Below are 17,337 nucleotides of genomic sequence, written 5' to 3' on the forward strand. Positions count from 1 at the left end.
AATACTGGATTTAAAAAGAAAACAGTGGCTGTCTAGAAAAAAACCTCACAGTTATATCTAATCAAGCCAATTTTATTGCCATACTGTCAAAAGTATGGTACAGCACAAAAAATTGGAAAAAACCCCTTTGCTTCAATGGATGTTTTTACAGTGAAGTAATGGCAAGACTGACTTTGGAAAATGCAAAGAAGTCTATGCCACAATCAAACAAAATGAAAATGACATTGATGGCTCTTTGGCTTGATCTAATTTGTTTCATAAAGGATTGCACACCTGTACCATAAGGCAAGGTGAAATGTCTTCCTGTTTTGTGGTACAGAAAGCAAGGGGGAAGAATACTTAAAAACTGAAACATAAAGATTTGTCTTGAAACAAAAAGCAGGGAATTTTAAATTCCAGATGGGGAAGGATAGAAATTATTTATTTGCTCTTTCTCTGATAAATGCAGACCAGGGAAGTATTTTACCATAATAAAAATCAATAAAAAGTATTACAATTTTGTTAAGTTAAATAGAGAAGGTTTAAATCAAAATCTGCAACATTAAATGAGATGCTGCTCAAAACCCCATCTTTTACCACTCTCCCAAATGTTAAATAGTTTTTTAAAAAAATTAACTTAGTGCTTGAATTGAATTTATTAGCACAGAATGAAAGTGCAAAACACTAATACGATGGGATAATTTTATTTGGCAGAAGTCAAAAGCTAAGTACCATGCACAGAGAAGCTGTAGGTTTAAGTAGCATTTTTCTTCTATTTTGAATGTGTGAACTAATAATGAATCTATTTTGAGATCTATATTCAGCAATGGGTGAATAAAGATAAATAGTATTTAAAGGACAAATATAGCAACATTTGTTAGAGAATTAAAAAAATTATCTAAGATGTCATTAATCAAAGTTATTAATGCATACTTTGATCACACTACTGCAATAACACACTGTCCTTCGTGATGTAACTTCAAAATTTTGCCATACTCTATTCTCATTTGACAGAGAGAATGCTAGAGATGTTTTGTAATCCTAAACGAATCCTAATACCATGAATGAAGATAGCACTAGCAAAACTATTTTCTATGAATAAGCAAGATCGTTGCTTTTTCATAAATATTTGCATTTTAATGTGCACTGAGGAAACCATGTTTCTCAAAAAAAAGAATTTTAATTAAATAATTTTTCTTAGGTGTAGTGTAAAGTGATACTACTAGCAAACCAAAACAATCCTTTAAATGGCAGTTGCCAAATAGAACACTCTGAATTCTTTCTCATGTTTGAGAAATACCTATAAATTCTAATTTTATTTAAAACCTCATTATTCTATTTGCAATTGCAAAAAAAAAATCAAAACCACAGAAAACCAGGAGTAGATTGTGCCAACTTAGTTGGACAATCCCCAAATGATGATTGGATCATTATTGGCTCTGTTGTGTTAATTTATTTATTGGAAAAACATTATAGCAAATTTAAAAGAGCATCTCTACAAAGTACATGGCATTCATAAGGCAGCAAGATAGGGGACCTGAATTTAATGCAGAAATTTCTGTTCAATGGTTCAGTATATTTTTTTTTATGTCAGAGGTAAGGAAGTTCTCTATCTGCTGGACTTGTACATGAAATCAGAGAAAAGAACAGGGGATCTGCTTACACTTACTCAATTTGGGCTATGTAGCAGATTTAAAACAGATTTCAATAGGGAACTTAGCATCCTGTACCTAAAACTGAATTCAGGTTCCATGCTGTGGTAAACATCTAATAGCCAGAGTTGCAGTTCCTGGTCTTTCAGCATTGCCTTCTATTCAAACTAGTCTAAGCAGAAGGAGAACCAGTCTCTTACCTGGCTTCCATTCTGAAAAACAAGATTCAGTTATTTACAACATTTTGCAATGTGCACTATATAAAATACTTTAAGTCACAGCACTTAAAAATCTTCATGCAGTCTCTGAATGGTCTTCTGATGTCAACTACCTAATGCAGGAAATAGTATTTCCTCTTGTTCTCTGAATACTGCTCCTTAATTCCCTGTCCCAGTGACTCTCAATAAGATAATACAGGTCTCTGCTGTGTTATTAACAATGCTAAATATACAATTAAATCAGTATGCAGCCAATACATTTTCCAAACCTATCTTTACAGAAATAATATTCGTTGTGGGAGAGAGAACTAACGCAGTATTTTGCAGATCTTTCACAATAAAAGACATCATGTTCTAACTACTCAATGAGGCTAAATAAAACACATGACCAGCTGTGGACCTGTCTTCCTCCTTGAAAAACTTTGTTTTTTTGGGAAGCAGGGAGTAGCACTGCAATAAACATTTTGTTGCTACTATCCTTCCAACAAGCAGATCAATAGATTTCCTTCATTATGCTTTTAGCCAAACACACAGCGCATGCAAAAGCCAGAGGACAGGGAGAAAGAGAGAGAGGGAGAGAGAAACTGATGCTGCTAATAGAAAGTTTGAGATACAAATGAGAATAAAAAATGGTGCCACTGCATAACATTACCTAAATGTAATTTTATATATTAGGAGACTATGGACCTTCATTGAATAATCTGTTCAATTTATATTGTGAACGGTATTTTTAAGATACAAACTGATGTCAGAGTAGTTCTAAACATTTAAGTGAAGCTGACTTGATTTAATATCTTAAGTGAACTACTACTACTTAAAAATGAACTAGTTTATGACAACTGAAAAATAAGTAAATTACATATCTATTCTACACATACTACACTGCACATCTATTAAGTCATTATAAGTCCTAATTAATAATTTAACTCTAAGACACACCATTTAAGTGGTCCTGCTAACATCCACAAAATTACAGCCATGAAGCTAATTGGTTTTCATCAAGGGGGAAAAACTTTATTGCATACTGTGAGATTTAAAGAGAATATAAACTTACATTTTATCATCATACTATTTTTGAGAATTAAAGTTTTATTTCTCTTGACACAAAGAAAGCTCTTTTTAAAAGCTCTTTTTAAAGAAACTCACTTCAATTTCACTGAACTGAAGATAAGACCTCCTTACAGACAAGTGGAACTGTTAAGGGGCTGACTGGGGCTAAGAGGGTGTATAATACTCCTATACTATAATGCTTGAAAATCAACAAGCCTCTCTGTACCTAAAAGAAAGCAGAAGTTTCTAAAATTTTTCTGCCCATTACTCTCAAACAGGCATCAGCTGACCACATTTGCAGTTCTACTCATGCTGCTGGTGACAATAAAAAGGAAGAGATGAAAAGAAGCTTTTTCTAATTATTGGACTCTGAGATGCAAAATAGCCTCTACAAGGATGTTTTCTATGAAAAAAACCCAGACAGCAAATTCTACCTCAAATTCTTCACAATGCAGACTACATAGGTCCTGTTTGTCTTCTGCTGGAAGATCTTTTACTTCTTCAGTCAAAGACCTTCTATGTGACAGGAAATCCCTGATAGTAGACTGACTTTCCTTTTTGACAATTTGAGATCTAGAAGTGCCAGTAAATCTAATTCCACATCTTTTCTCAACAATTAAAATTGTGATGAATTTTTGCAATTAATCTAATACATCTATTTTCTAAAAGGAGATTTCAGAAATCATTTATATGAGGTTATCTCTTTCATCTTTCTTTGTACCTTTGTCAGAAGGCAGGTTCAGCTGAAAGCTCAGCACTGATTCCATTTCTATTGCCATTTTGTTCCAGATGTCCTCTGGAGGCCCAAAGCTTTCTGATGATGACTCAGATGTAGAAAATTAAGAAGCTCTAAACTTAGTGCTTTAAGAATTAGCTTAAGAAAAGTATTTTTTGGAATAAGAACCACAGAAATATGTGTGGACACAAAAAACAATCTTAAGATCCTATCAGAAGTGTGGTTCTTTTTTCCCCCCTGGGTATGAGACATCATGTAATACACCATTACTAATTTTCTTGCCATGATCAAAATTACTGACAGGCTTCTGGAGTTGATTTAACAATACTTAGGAGATTTTCTATCTTACAATTTAGAAGTCAAGATGTTGTTTACTCATAGCAGCCTTTCCCATTTTCCATAATAATAGAGGATGATGTTGAGCATTGTTTGACATGTATCCTGACGTTAAACTGTATTTTTGAATGAAGAGTTTCTTAAAAAGATAGAAACTAGATTACAAATCGTTTATGGACCCCAGAGAATCTCCAATCCCTTACTGCCTCTTCAAATAGTTACAACTGTCACAGACATCTTCAATTTCAATTGATGTATTCCTTTGGATCTGTCAATGGCTCAAATGTTCTGCTGAAAAACACACAGGGTGGTAGTCTGTCACCAGAGAATAACGTATCCACATTTTTTATACCTTGTGCTTTTTCTATCTTGTAGTGTGTGTTTTGTGAGATGAAACTCTGATCAGCTACTGCATCACAAGATCTGGTTCAGCAGACAGCCAGGCTACTTGCAGTTTAGATATGAAGATCTTGTCTTTGGACAGAGTGTAAAGGATGAATTGCTTGCACAGTCTTGCAGTGCCACCTTGATACTTCAGACAGCAGATTCTTTAGCACAAATTGCAAAGCAGTGATAGTTTTGGAGAAGGCAAAAAAGTTTTTGGAATCTGATCAAGCAGGAGACCCATACATGCTGACCAGTCACCAGCTGAACTACGTTGGTTTGTATTTCTTCTGAAGACAGTGATCCCTCCATAAAGTGAAGGACAAATGGCTGAAGCTGCAGGCAAAGCAAGAAGATTCCAATTTCTGTGAAAGTGTGTCCTGGTTTGGGACAAATTTGGAAGGGAACTTCCACAGGGATGTTTCCTAAAGAGCAAAATTCAGCAGCCCTTCCCCCATCTGTTTGGGAGAAAAAGCTGCACACTTCTCTCCCCACTTCGCTCTCGGAACCAGTCATAAAGGTGCAAAACTTATTTTTGGGCTAAATGACAAATGGGGATACAATTCAGGATCATAAAGTCACTCCAGGACAAACTGACTTATTGACTTCATCATATGTAAGAGCATGTTCACAATTTTGCTGATATGAACTATGAAATGCCTGTTGATCCACTCCTTTTTCTTAATTTCATACAGATATTCAGAAGAACGGAGTGAGGATGGCTTCTGTCTTGCACCCATAAGCACTAAACTTAATCTCTTGTTCTGGTATTAGCTTAGAAAAAAGTGGCTTTGTATGCACATGAGTATAGTTTAACTTATTTATTCCACATTAGTGTTTTGATGATAATCATGATAAAAAGAGTAAGGCTTTCATGTAATACAGTGATGAGGCACAAAGAACTGCAGAATACGTATCAGGTGCTTTTAAGAACACTTAAAAGTGTTCTTAAAAGCACCTGATACATATTTTTAAAATCGTATCATTTTTAAAACTACTTGTCTCCTAGTAGAGCCAGATACCTGCATACTGATCTATACAGATCTATGACAGAAAAACTGATAAGCATCTTCTTAAGAACTGTTCTATTACATTTTTTGCCTATTCATACACTGAAACTATGAAAAACTTTTATTACTAAAGACAAGGAAGTGCTAGGAATCATTTCTTAAGAAGCCGAAACTTTTGAGAACAAATTACACACACAATCAGCAAGGTATGGGTCTTTCTGCATAGGGACAAAGTGATTGAGTAGGTGAGCTCTTTATGTTTGCATTTTTTATATTGCTCATGAATAGAACATTCAGATCAGGTGCAGAACCTGGCCCACAGTGTGACATAGAGCAAACAGCTAACTTCTTATGGGATCTTGTCACCTTCAAGGGATTCTTTTAAAATACAGAATAAGTAACTACATCTGCTCAAGACTGATTCAGTATAGCAGGAAACCTGAAGTCCATCTTTTTGATACTCATCCATTTATCCATTATAATAATGCACTGAAACTTAATCTTTACACAGCAGGCCATGTAATTAATTTTACATTATTTTATAAACATTTTTTTATCCCCTGATGTTGTGAATTCTAGTTTATCTTAAGATATTTCTTCTTTCTTCCCCATTCTAATTATAACTGAAAGCATTTTCATTTTCAATTCTTGCAAAGATGGTACTATACCTCATTATAGAAGACCATCATGAAGCTGATACAGAAGTATTTAAAATGGTACATGCATTTTGGCAGGTAGTGACTCAAGCCAGAGTTTTGGGAATTAATAATGAATTTCAGGTATCACAAACCCACCTATATCTAGACAGGTAATTAGCAATCATAACCTGATAGCCATCTTTACAGAATCCTTCAAGTTTCACTCCGAAAATGGGTCAGACTAACAAGCATTTTGCAGCCTTGGTATCTGTAAATTTGTTACTTTCACTTAATTTAAGAGAAAAGTAAGGACGTTTTTATCATATAATTTATGCTCATAATGCTATGTAGTAGTTGCCTAGCTACTATTGCCTATGACTATGCATCCTGGTGGTCCCAGACTGGTACAGTGATTTTAAAACCATGCTGAACATGGTTGCAGATTGATCATGCAAAATCTGCCCCCCCCAGCAGATTTTTCCCCACTTGTGCACAGTGCAATGCAAAAGAAAAAAAAAAAAAGAAATAAGTAAATAAAATAAAAGAAGTGTGATGGGTGAGCAGGTCGACTGTGTGAGAGAACACGTGCAAAGTATACCTCAGAAACACTATAGGTGGATGAGCACGAAGGGAGTCGAGCCTGGTTGTGCAGTGGGGAAAAGAAAACATTGTTAAAAAAGAAATGGTGGCACTTTAAGGGTCTCAGAAAGTTTTCTGTATAGGTGGTTCCAGCACTGAGATAGTGGCAGGGGGTTCATAAAGTTTCCATGACCAGCTATTTCAGAAACTTTGAATTTATGCCTTTTAAGGTGGAAGCTTCTTAAAAGGAAAAAAAAAATGCACTCTTTTTGAAAATAATTAAAATAATGATGAATCTGAAGACAAATATAAATTCCTGGTCCTCCAGGTATCTGACAACACTATCTTTAGGACAATAAGGTATTGTAGGATGAAAATTCACTGATCCATTTCATTTAGAAGTATTAGTTTTATTCTAACTCTGCAAAGGATATGATCTTATGGGTGAAAACTCAGAACAGGCTCTGATTATCTTTATGTGTTAACATACTCAGAACCAGCGTTTTGACAAGGGATGTTTTTCTTCAAACTCACTGCCCCAAAAAACCAGAATAACTTGCAAAGTTCAACAACTAATAGGTCAGTAGAAATCTGCAGATTATGCCCCTAAGCAATGTAATGTGTGTGATTCTTGAGGGATTCTGTCCACTGCCAAGAGCTTTCAGTGCAAGTTAACACAAGCTAATTGGTAACCTACAGTTTCACTGATTGCTTAAGACACGTTTTGTTTCTACATGATAGCCATTATTCTAAACTATTAATCACTCAGACAAAACTCAAGTATTAAAAAAAGACTTGCCAGTAATTTACAGAAAAATCTTTGCTTTGGCTGAAAATATTTCATGTTTCACCGTCTGAAGGAGTAAAAGCAGCTTAATAAATGAAATGTAAAAAAAAAAAAAAAAAAAAGGCTCTTACAAATATACTAAAAATCATGTCTTGATTTTTTTCCAGGGGTGAAAAAATGAATTATCAGAAGCTTGAGCGAAACTTCCTTAGACTTAACTAACTGTAGCAGTTTGGATACATTTGTGGTAAAGGTGAATCCAGCAAGGATTTCCACACAGGTTATTAGTGACCACTTGCTGACTTAGGTATATGATGAGCTGAGCAGAGAACATAGTATTCATAAGAAATCTTTCAAGAATATATTTCAGTTTCAAATGTATATTTCATATTTTCTCATTGAAATATAAAATATCACTTCCAGGAAATTTCTACAGTCACATTGGTCTGTGCTAATTGATGTCTCCATTAAATATACAACTTTTTTTTTCTTCTTCCTTGAAAAGTTTTAACACTCCAAAAATATTTTTGCTCCTTTCTGGCATTTTGCATTTCATTTGCTCTTCTAGATAACATTGCTAAGGAAATTTGAATCACTTCATGTCATCTTAAATATTCACACACACTCAGCATTTTCTCCAACTGATGAAATGTTTTCTTAAACTGAGATGAGCTGCAGAAGGATTAAGACAAAAATAGAAAATTCCTTCACACAAATGAAAAACACAGATTTAAGAAGTCAACTGTTGTTCTGAAACAGTCTATTTTATAATTATAGAAAAAAAAAAGAAAAAAAGAAATATCCTCTTCTGACAAAACAAAAACTGTTTGTAGAAATACAGCTTTGAAATCTTTCTAAGAAAGGAAAGCTGTACTTTTGCTCAGAACAGGGGTGCAGCTATTCACCTAAGACTTTTGGATGAGGCTCTAATCAAGATTTTCATAAATAATGTCCAGCCACTGTTCCCATGGTTTGTCTTTCAACAGCATGGAAAAAATCATTAGACTCAGTTTTGCAGGTGAGGATCCAAAGAATGCATGATTAGCAAGAATCATCACAGCATCAGTTTTTTACATATCAACAACCAGATACACAGAAATAACAATGATCAGAAGGTTTGGAACTATACAGCATAAAAATCTGAAGAACTTGATTCACATTGTCTACTCCTCACACCAACTTACAAGGGGCACGCTAGACATTTGTGCACTTAAATCTTCCCTTAGGCAACTAAGTAGAATGCTATCACATTCCTCGTCGAAGTATCCTGTAATCTAATTATCCATATTTTCATTAATAATGGAACAATTTAACTTCAGTCTTATTCCAATTAGAATTTAATAACTTTAAATAATATTGTATTTTCTTTCTCATATTTCCAGTTCTATAGAAGCAAATGACAATACTCCCCTCAATAAGATACCAGTTATTATATTTTTTCCTTCCTGTGCTCAAAAACACACATACACAATTTCCCTTAATCTCCTAATCTTACTTCAAAATCTTGTTTTCTTATTCATACATGTCTAGACTCTCAATGTACCTGTTTCATTTTCTCATAATGATGAAATCAAAGGTATACTGAAGTGCTGTAGTTCCAAACTGACCTAATGTTCTCGAGGAAAGGATTATGCTTACAGCATACAGATTGCTGTTTATCTCCAACAAATCACACAATGTGATTGTTTAATCTTTTGCACACTTATAATTTCCTGATCATTTCTATGTCATTGCTTTTTTGCTAACTGGTCTCCATTTTTAAGCATCTGCCTGATTCTGGGATTTGGTAAATGTACTGTTTCTCTGTTATTAAAATTAAATATCAGTACATTTCCAAGCTCCTTGGATGTTTCTGCAATCGATTACCTACTCTGCTTATAATTTGCTGTCACATATGAACTTCAGTGGCTGTTTCATCCAGTTGAGAGAAGGGGAAGGTCTCCTTATTTTGTATGCTACCTGACAAACTCTACATATTATGCTGGGTGAAGCTAATGGGCTGGCATTTGGGCTCTTTCCCTCACAAATATTCAATTTAAGGGGTCAAACATTCAGTCACAGTAATTCACCACTGTGAGGATTTTTTTAAAAGAACTATTTATACCAAATGAGAACCTGGTTCAAATGCTGTAAGAGTAATTTGTTTTCAGTTTGAAGGCTTTACTGGCTTGACTCAGATCTCTACTAAGTGAATGTTAGAATCAAGAATAAGAGTCATAAATTTAATCCTCCATCATGGCCAAAGAAAGCAGGTACTTAAAGTAAGACAGAAAATGCATGCAGGAGACCATAGACTCTGAGACACACAGGTCTGTATGAAAAATTAGAATCCTGGTTCCACTTCACATAACCTACTGAAAGTATTTGGCCACTGTTATGAATTCTGAAAACATTTTTACTGAAAAAACCCAGAATCCTTGACTTGGAACCAAACTGGTTAAAAGCTACAAAAAGTTGTTTAGCATATTACTTGGGAACTTTGTACTTGGATATAATTTTTCTTCTCATGCACTTTCCATAATATTTTTCTGCAGAAATTAAATTTGTACTTAAAATTTGCAGCCCGTACAATTACAAAAAAACCCCAAAACAACCACAAAAAACCCCAAACAAACAAACCAAAAAACTGTAAAAGCCAAAAGGTCTAAAAAAAATGTCTTCAAAGCACAGATTGGAGCTGTATTGTTCTGTTGAATTTCAGAGTAATTCCACACTCCCGGAAGGGTATCAGTTTTGGGAGGTATTATGAGTTATAAAATATAACCAAGCAAACTCTTTCCCCACTGATCATGTCAGTAGCAATTGCACTTACTTGCTACTGCTACGTTAATTTCAGCAGTGGAGAAATTCTACCGTGTCCAAGTGACAGAACACTAAGTTTTCTAAACAGTTCGGTGTCAAACTGGTCACTGCAAGGGGTCAAAATATTAAGTCATGAAAAGAACTGCAAGATGAATGAACTTCTCAAGAAGAAATGCAAAATCAAACCTTAGATCAGCATAACTTCCTTGTAAATGGCTATGCATTACTGCTGATATTAAAATAAAACTTCTCAACCCCCAAAATTCCTTAATTAATTAAATTTTCCTGCATGTTTTCAGTGCAATTTTATTTCAGATATCTGGCAAGCTTTCTAAACTTTTGGTGGCATCTGTGATATTCTGCAGAATTCCAGTGCTTCCTACATATTTCCAATGGCCTTTGAATTTAATATGGAAAGAACATCTTTGCAATTCATTCTGGAATAAAGGTTCCACCTTAATGGTATTGTACAATAGCATTTCATTTTCACTTACGGGGCTGGCCATCAGATACTACACGCTCCCCCTCCCATACCATTCAATACTTTTGCCACATTGTAGGAGTAACAAAAGCCTACATCTAAAACCCTTTCCAAAAGCAGTATGGAAAAAAATGAAAATTATTTTTAAAATGAACTATTAACAGATTCCTCATGTTGCTTCCCTCTGACTGTTCACTATTTCTTCTCTTTGATCAGTCATTTGTATATTGTCTTTCAAAATGCTCTTATCTAGAACATCCATTATATCTGCATGAATCAGAGCAGCCGTGACAAAGCAGCAAATTTTAGCAATGTGTTCTGCTTGTTTTAGGAAACTTAAAGGCACATGCAGAATATATGGAATATTTCCTTATGTACTTACTTACATTCCTTACTAACTGACTAACTTCCTTCATGGAGAGTATGGTCATGAAATAATAGATAAAGTGGCACAGAAGAACAGGACAATTTCATGACAACTCATATTGTCATGCTGCCATGGCTAATGTAGTCACAGCTTTTAGTTTGAAATCTTTCCCTCTTTCCCCATGTGACATTCTGTGAAATAACGTATGATTAGAACATCTTTTTTGCAGTGCCATGTTTCATGGCATTTTTTTTCTGGCTTTATATTTATTTTTTAATTACTAAACCAGGAATGTAAGAATAAGTAGATTAAAATAACTTGATTTGTCTTGATTGTGAGTTATCACCAAATCTAAAATATGACACAGTTTATTCCCCCTAAATCTTGATTCCTAAAAGATTTGCCAGGAAAAAGATACTGTCCATTAATCAAATTTATTTTACAGAAAACTGCAAAATATTAGTAGCTCGATTTCCTTGTATTTGACCTGCAAAAGATTATAAACTCAAGAATTTCTACTTGACAATAAGCAGTAATCAACTGTATGTCAGATACAAAGCTGTATGTTCAAAAGCACCCAAAAGGGGCAAAAATTATGAAATAATTTTCATTACAAAAATTATCTTGCACTGTATAACCTTAGTGGAATATGCATTAGAAATGGTAATTCTGAGAATGACAACAATCATAGTGTATGGAAGACAAAGAGGACATGAATCTAAAGAAATTATTGAAAGACTCTTCAGTGGATGAATGTGCAAAGGGATAAAGTGTTATCAACTTTCATATTTACTCTGCTGCAAGCTTTTTCCTAATCTTCATTATATGCAAAATGACGTGGCTTAAAGACACTTCTATTTAGAATTGCTCTACAGCTATTCTTAATTTATGAGGTGAAATACTAAACAAGAGGTACTGCTGTCTGTACTGTCATGTTGGATTTGACTTACTTTATTAAACATTTCTGTGAAAATTGGGCGACTTTATAGGGTGTCGTGACTGATATACTAGATCCTATTTCTTTTTTCACAATCTTTTTTCATTAAAGAACAAATGTGACACAGAAGAAACATGCTGCTGTATTTTTTGCATTAGTCTGCTGAAAAAAACAAGCAACAAAATTTGAATAGCTGTCATTCAAACAAATATTGACCTATTTTGTGAGATAAAATAGAGACCCGAAAAGATTGACGACAAAGACAGAGGTACATGTGAACCTATATGCTTTTGGGTTACCTTGTATCAGCCATAGATTTTGGTTCAGGTAAGACTATCAATCACTGGCAGAAGGTATTTTTATTCCTTAAATTAAGGGTATCTGATTTATTCATTGCTAAGTTTATTATTCAGGAAACTTTCAGATATGCAACTTCGATTTTGGAGAGGGATTTTTTTTTTTTAGTTTCTGTAAAGTCAAGCAGTTTGATTAGCATTCATTACAATGCAGTAGGATGTTCTTTACAACAAACTCTGTCAATCAGGTCAGGTTTCTCACACACATTAAAATGAAACCCCAGCTAGAAAAGAAAGAAAACACAAAGGAAGAAATAGAGAGAGAAAGGAAAAAGATGGGGATGAGAGGACAAACCAAGCAGATTTGGTGTTACCAGCCAGCAGAAGTTTTTTAAAAAAACCCAGATCACCGAGTGAAATCGTACATTTACTCGGAGAGAGCCTCCTTTGACATTGCCTTCTGGGTGATCTCTGAGCTCCTCCAGCTTTCGATGGAGCTACATGTAAACATCAGAAAATGAATTGAAAAAGCAACCTGTTCTCTTGTCACAATTTTTTCCCTTCATTTTTCTTTTTCCCTTTTTTTTTTGTTTTATTTTGTTTTTAATAAACCATAACATAATGCATTTTCACTGCTTCTGCCAAAACATTTCAAGACATCAAAGTGCTTTGAACAACACACACATATAAGGCTCAGTAAACTTGGAATCTGGAAGCAAGATATCTTTGCTTAACATGGCTCTTCTTCACTACAGGGAAAAAAAAAAAAAGAAAGAAAGAAAAATCAAGGGAACTATAATTCTAAAGCTACAGAATCTGTGCTACATTGTTTAATTAATTAATTAATTTTCTTATTTATTAGTAAGGCTGTGTTCTAGAATTTATTTCCATAAAAAGAATCTTTAGAGGTAAATTTTCATGTTTGGGAACATCAATTAGGATTTCCCATTCTCTAGAAGGAAGATTTTCTGTCTACATATATATATTAGGTCATGGAATTAAATCAGATAAAGAAATATTAATCCAAAATGAGTTATCAGTGGGTCTTTGTAATAACAGGTGAAACCCACCATCTAAATAAGCTACATCTTCTGCATATGTGCATGCATTACACATCTAGATTTGTATGTGATGACCCATGTCTTAAAAATGCTCAGGTCACTGCAACCACAAACAAAATTTTCAAAAACAGCACAGAAACTGTGGCTGTCTTGTATTTTTATCCACACGAATTCAGTGGTCCTGAATGTCTCCCACTGAAACAGAGCCTCATTCATGTACACTGCTCTTCTCGTCTACACTGTAATTAAAACATCTTCCCAAAGCACAAGATGAAAAGATAAAGCCTCACAGACAGTGAGGAATGCTACAGATGCCTCTAGCTAGAGCTTGTATAAACAAGTATCAACTGGCTTCTTTTTCTTTGCTAAGATCAATTTAAATGGAGGCATTACCGGAGAGAGGTGTATAATTAATCCTTTCCCTCCCCTTCTTTGTGCTCAGTGAAATAACACTTTCACAAAGAACAGCTGTAGAACAGTGTTAGAGAACAGAGAGGGTGGCTTGTCCTGGAACAAATGCAATACACTTACATACAAAACCAAAACCAAAGAGATCATAAACCAAGAAGACAGGAAAGGCAAGGAGAATGCAGAAGAAAAAAGAAATAATTAGTGGTAAGGTGCTAAAAGGAAATAAAGTAGGAAAAAAAGTGAAAAATTGGATAGCTGAAATAGAGGCAACTCTTGAGATCAAAATGGCTTGGACTGCATTTGATCAGCATCTTGGTTCAAAATCACTTATTGCGATGTAACGCTGTGTATGGTGGGTACTGGTTTAGATATCTGCCTGTTCCGTTAAGCAATCTAAATATTTCTATATGTTTATACAAACATTAAAAGGCAGAAGATACTATCAGCAAAACAGTGTCTCCATTCTTATTAGGCTCCTGTGAATATCTTTCATTTGATCTTTATCTACTTTCATTTTTTTTCTAATTTAAAGGCTATATATACATATATATGTATATATATATATGAAATAATCAATTCTCTTGTAATGGTCTTTTGCAGAATTAAATGCAAAAAGTGTGCACTTTAAAAGTTTAATTATGTTTTAGAATGGGAAGCAGCAGTTTGAAGATGAATAAATCACTTCTCCATGTAACAGGCAGATCAGAGAAGTGGTTTAATCATGATCACCAAATTACAGGCACTTTAAAAAGGTTGTTACTATGTCTTACTTCTAGTGACATCTAAAGCTACCTAACTGGCAGCCTGTCTTCAACAGGTTGTTCTATGTGTAGCACAGAAACAAACAAAATGTGACCCAACAGCAATAAGAATATTGAAATAAAAATGATGTGATGGTGAGAAATGGAAAAGCCCCTTCCCTCCCTCCCCACACCTCCCCCTTCAAAAGGAAAAGTGTAGGCTATAGAAGAAAACTTGCAAAATAAATGTTAGAAACATATTTACTTTGAGGGATCCAACTCTACTAGCAACTCCTTTGCTTTCATCCGGCCGTCTAATTTGCTACAATGGGGGAAGATGGGTAAAAAAGACAGAAGAATAAAGAAAAAGTGAACTTAAAAAAATTTCCACACAATCAGTTAGCAGTACATGCAAGACATCAATTTGACTCTCTGAGACACCTCTAGAGGACAAAGACACAGACTCTAATTTCTGGAATAAATGACACTCTACCATGGCATTTTAAAATTGCTTTGTTGATCACTTCTTTCTTAGTATATTAGCAATCTGGCACATATGTTACATGCTGAATTCACTAACATTTTTGAAAGAATACATGTTACTTATCTGATTTGGATATTAAGAACAATGAAATTCTAAAACTCTAGCTGAAGCAACCCCCCCCCCCCATACCTTCTACAAATCATAGGAGCAGAGTATGCTATAACTGGGAGCCTGCAAGTATCAAGACTGATACCTGACAGAATGCAGTACAGATTCCTATTGACCCAGGCCTAGAGATTTTAGCCACTGCTGTCAAGATTCCCAGTTAAAAATTATGCTGCCCAACCAGAAAATTTTAATGCCAGACCAACATGATTTTTATTTAAAATACTTAAATACCTTGTGTATATGACCCCCAACATCTCCTATCCGATTACTTTTCCTTTATATGTTTTTTCATATATGATGCACAGGATGGAAGAAACAAATGAGGTAGCTGCTCAAAAGGCTTCATATTTTTAGAAGCATGTAAAATAAAGCATTCATTTACAGCAAAAGTTCTTTTCAGAATTTCTTAATCAGCTAAATAGACCTCTTTTACCAATAAAGTGAACATGTGTCATTTGAAGTAGAGAGGAAGAAGACAACAAAAATTACTTTAGTGACATCCTACAAGTCTGAGCCAAGACTGAACTGAAAGTTTTTATTATCTTAAGTAAAACAAAATCCCACACAACTGAGGTGAACATTTTCAAATCACAATAACTGTCTTTAAGAAATCTCAGCAAGGAAGCAAAAGATTGAATGAGCCATGGAAATTCAACTATGTTTTATGCTCTCTGGAGCACAGTAGCAAGGCACAAGTTAAATTGTCCTGTTTGTTTTTACCTGACCCACGCAAAACAGAGAAATTCCTCTTCAAAACCAGTCAACTGAGTGGTTTGGTTTTTTAGTTGTATTTTATTCTCAAGAAAACAACGCAACTAAACAATATCTTAACAATTTAAGTATTTAGTTCTGATAGGATGTCTGTTAGCAAAATACACTGGAAACATTCATGTTAATTGTTGCTTTCCTTCCCTGGTCTTAGGGCATTAAAATAGCATCCAATTTGAACTTTCAAGTGAAATACCCACACTACTGTTATCATGGGACTCCAGGAAAATCTCAGATCAATTCTAGTATACAGACCAAGAAGAAACCATCATTCTTAAATAAACAATGTCTCCTTTCGAAGACACATTCAATTAAAATACATGCAGTTGTAACTGAGTTACTATGTATTAGCTATGTATTCCCTAATTGAAGAAAAAAGTGCACTTCCATTTGGAAAATCATCCTTATCTGAACAGAAAACATCATGAGTTAGAGTAAAGATGCTTTCCCCAACATCCTGGTTAGGTAATACCATCCCAGATAAGACGACATAATCTAGTCGAACTGCACGTCATTTTACCAATTTGAAACTTTAAAAATGAATAATAAATTTAGGTTTGTTTGGAAAAGGAGAAATAGGAAAAAAATAAATGCTTATAATCTCACATAATAACATGGAACTAGGGCATTAAGAAAAGTGCTACATAACACAGAAACTTGAGGAAAAGTTGTGACAGCAATATGCATTGCCCTTCAGGGAAAAAGCTATTCTTGCATTACTCACCGATTGTGGCTGCTCAGGTTATTTTGAAGGTTTAGGATTCAGTTAGAAATGAGACTGGACATATTACAGGTTCATATAACTAGTATTATTTAGTCTTTCTTTCATATATATATATATATATATATATAAACACATACACAATGTGCACACTGTGAGCAATAAGCTCTAAATGCTTGCATATATAAAATTACAAGGAGATAGTCTAAGTGCAAGTCTTGCTTTACATCCATGGCACAGCTAATAAACACAACAGTATGTTTTCTACAGGAACATTGCAGAGTGTAACTTGAATGCTTCTCAAGGGATGAATCAGACTACATGAGTATTGCACAAACTACACTACATCTGTTCTGGGAATTAAATAGGGTATTACCCAGAAGGCAAGGGACCACAGGAATAAAACCCCATATCTTTTTCATGGCAAATACCAGAGAAGGGAATTCAGTTATATCCTTATCTTTTTCTGGCCAACTGCATGATGATCTAGAAGTTATTCAGAAAATGGAAAGGATTATATACTCCTTGTTTTTCACAAACTCAGCTAACACAAGAACCCCATCACAGATGAACACTGGTAAATAGAAAAGATTACGATGAAAAATGTGTGTAAGTAACCTAAATCAAAAGTATCTATACCACAACACAAGCTAAATAAGTGGATTAAGAGATGAGGCAGGAGCAACACCAAGTAGTTATGGGCAAATGTTACCTGAAAAACTTGAGGGTTTT

The 17,337-nt window shown here is 34.5% G+C and overlaps 1 protein-coding gene across 16 annotated transcripts in view; it reads right to left on the bottom strand.

Moving 5' to 3' along the window:
- GPHN (gephyrin) overlaps window positions 1-17,337 on the bottom strand; it is a 274,965-nt gene that overhangs the window by 60,274 nt on the left and 197,354 nt on the right. For 6 of the 16 annotated variants that reach the window (XM_066188292.1, XM_066188282.1, XM_066188287.1 and 3 more), the window contains 2 exons: window positions 14,730-14,786; window positions 6,602-6,643 (listed from right to left, as the gene is read on the bottom strand). The exons of 5 other annotated variants lie outside the window; for them this stretch is intronic. In XM_066188292.1, coding sequence (XP_066044389.1) covers window positions 6,602-6,643; window positions 14,730-14,786 — 99 coding nt within the window. Of the gene's footprint in view, window positions 1-6,601; window positions 6,644-12,677; window positions 12,750-14,729; window positions 14,787-17,337 lie in introns of all 16 variants that reach the window. 5 more of the 16 variants (XM_066188294.1, XM_066188284.1, XM_066188293.1 and 2 more) reach the window with 2 other exon arrangements.

This window comes from Chamaea fasciata, unplaced genomic scaffold, assembly GCF_029207755.1.
Source record: "Chamaea fasciata isolate MVZ Bird 193981 ecotype frontalis unplaced genomic scaffold, bChaFas1.0.hap1 SCAF_7, whole genome shotgun sequence".
NCBI lineage: Eukaryota > Metazoa > Chordata > Aves > Passeriformes > Sylviidae > Chamaea > Chamaea fasciata.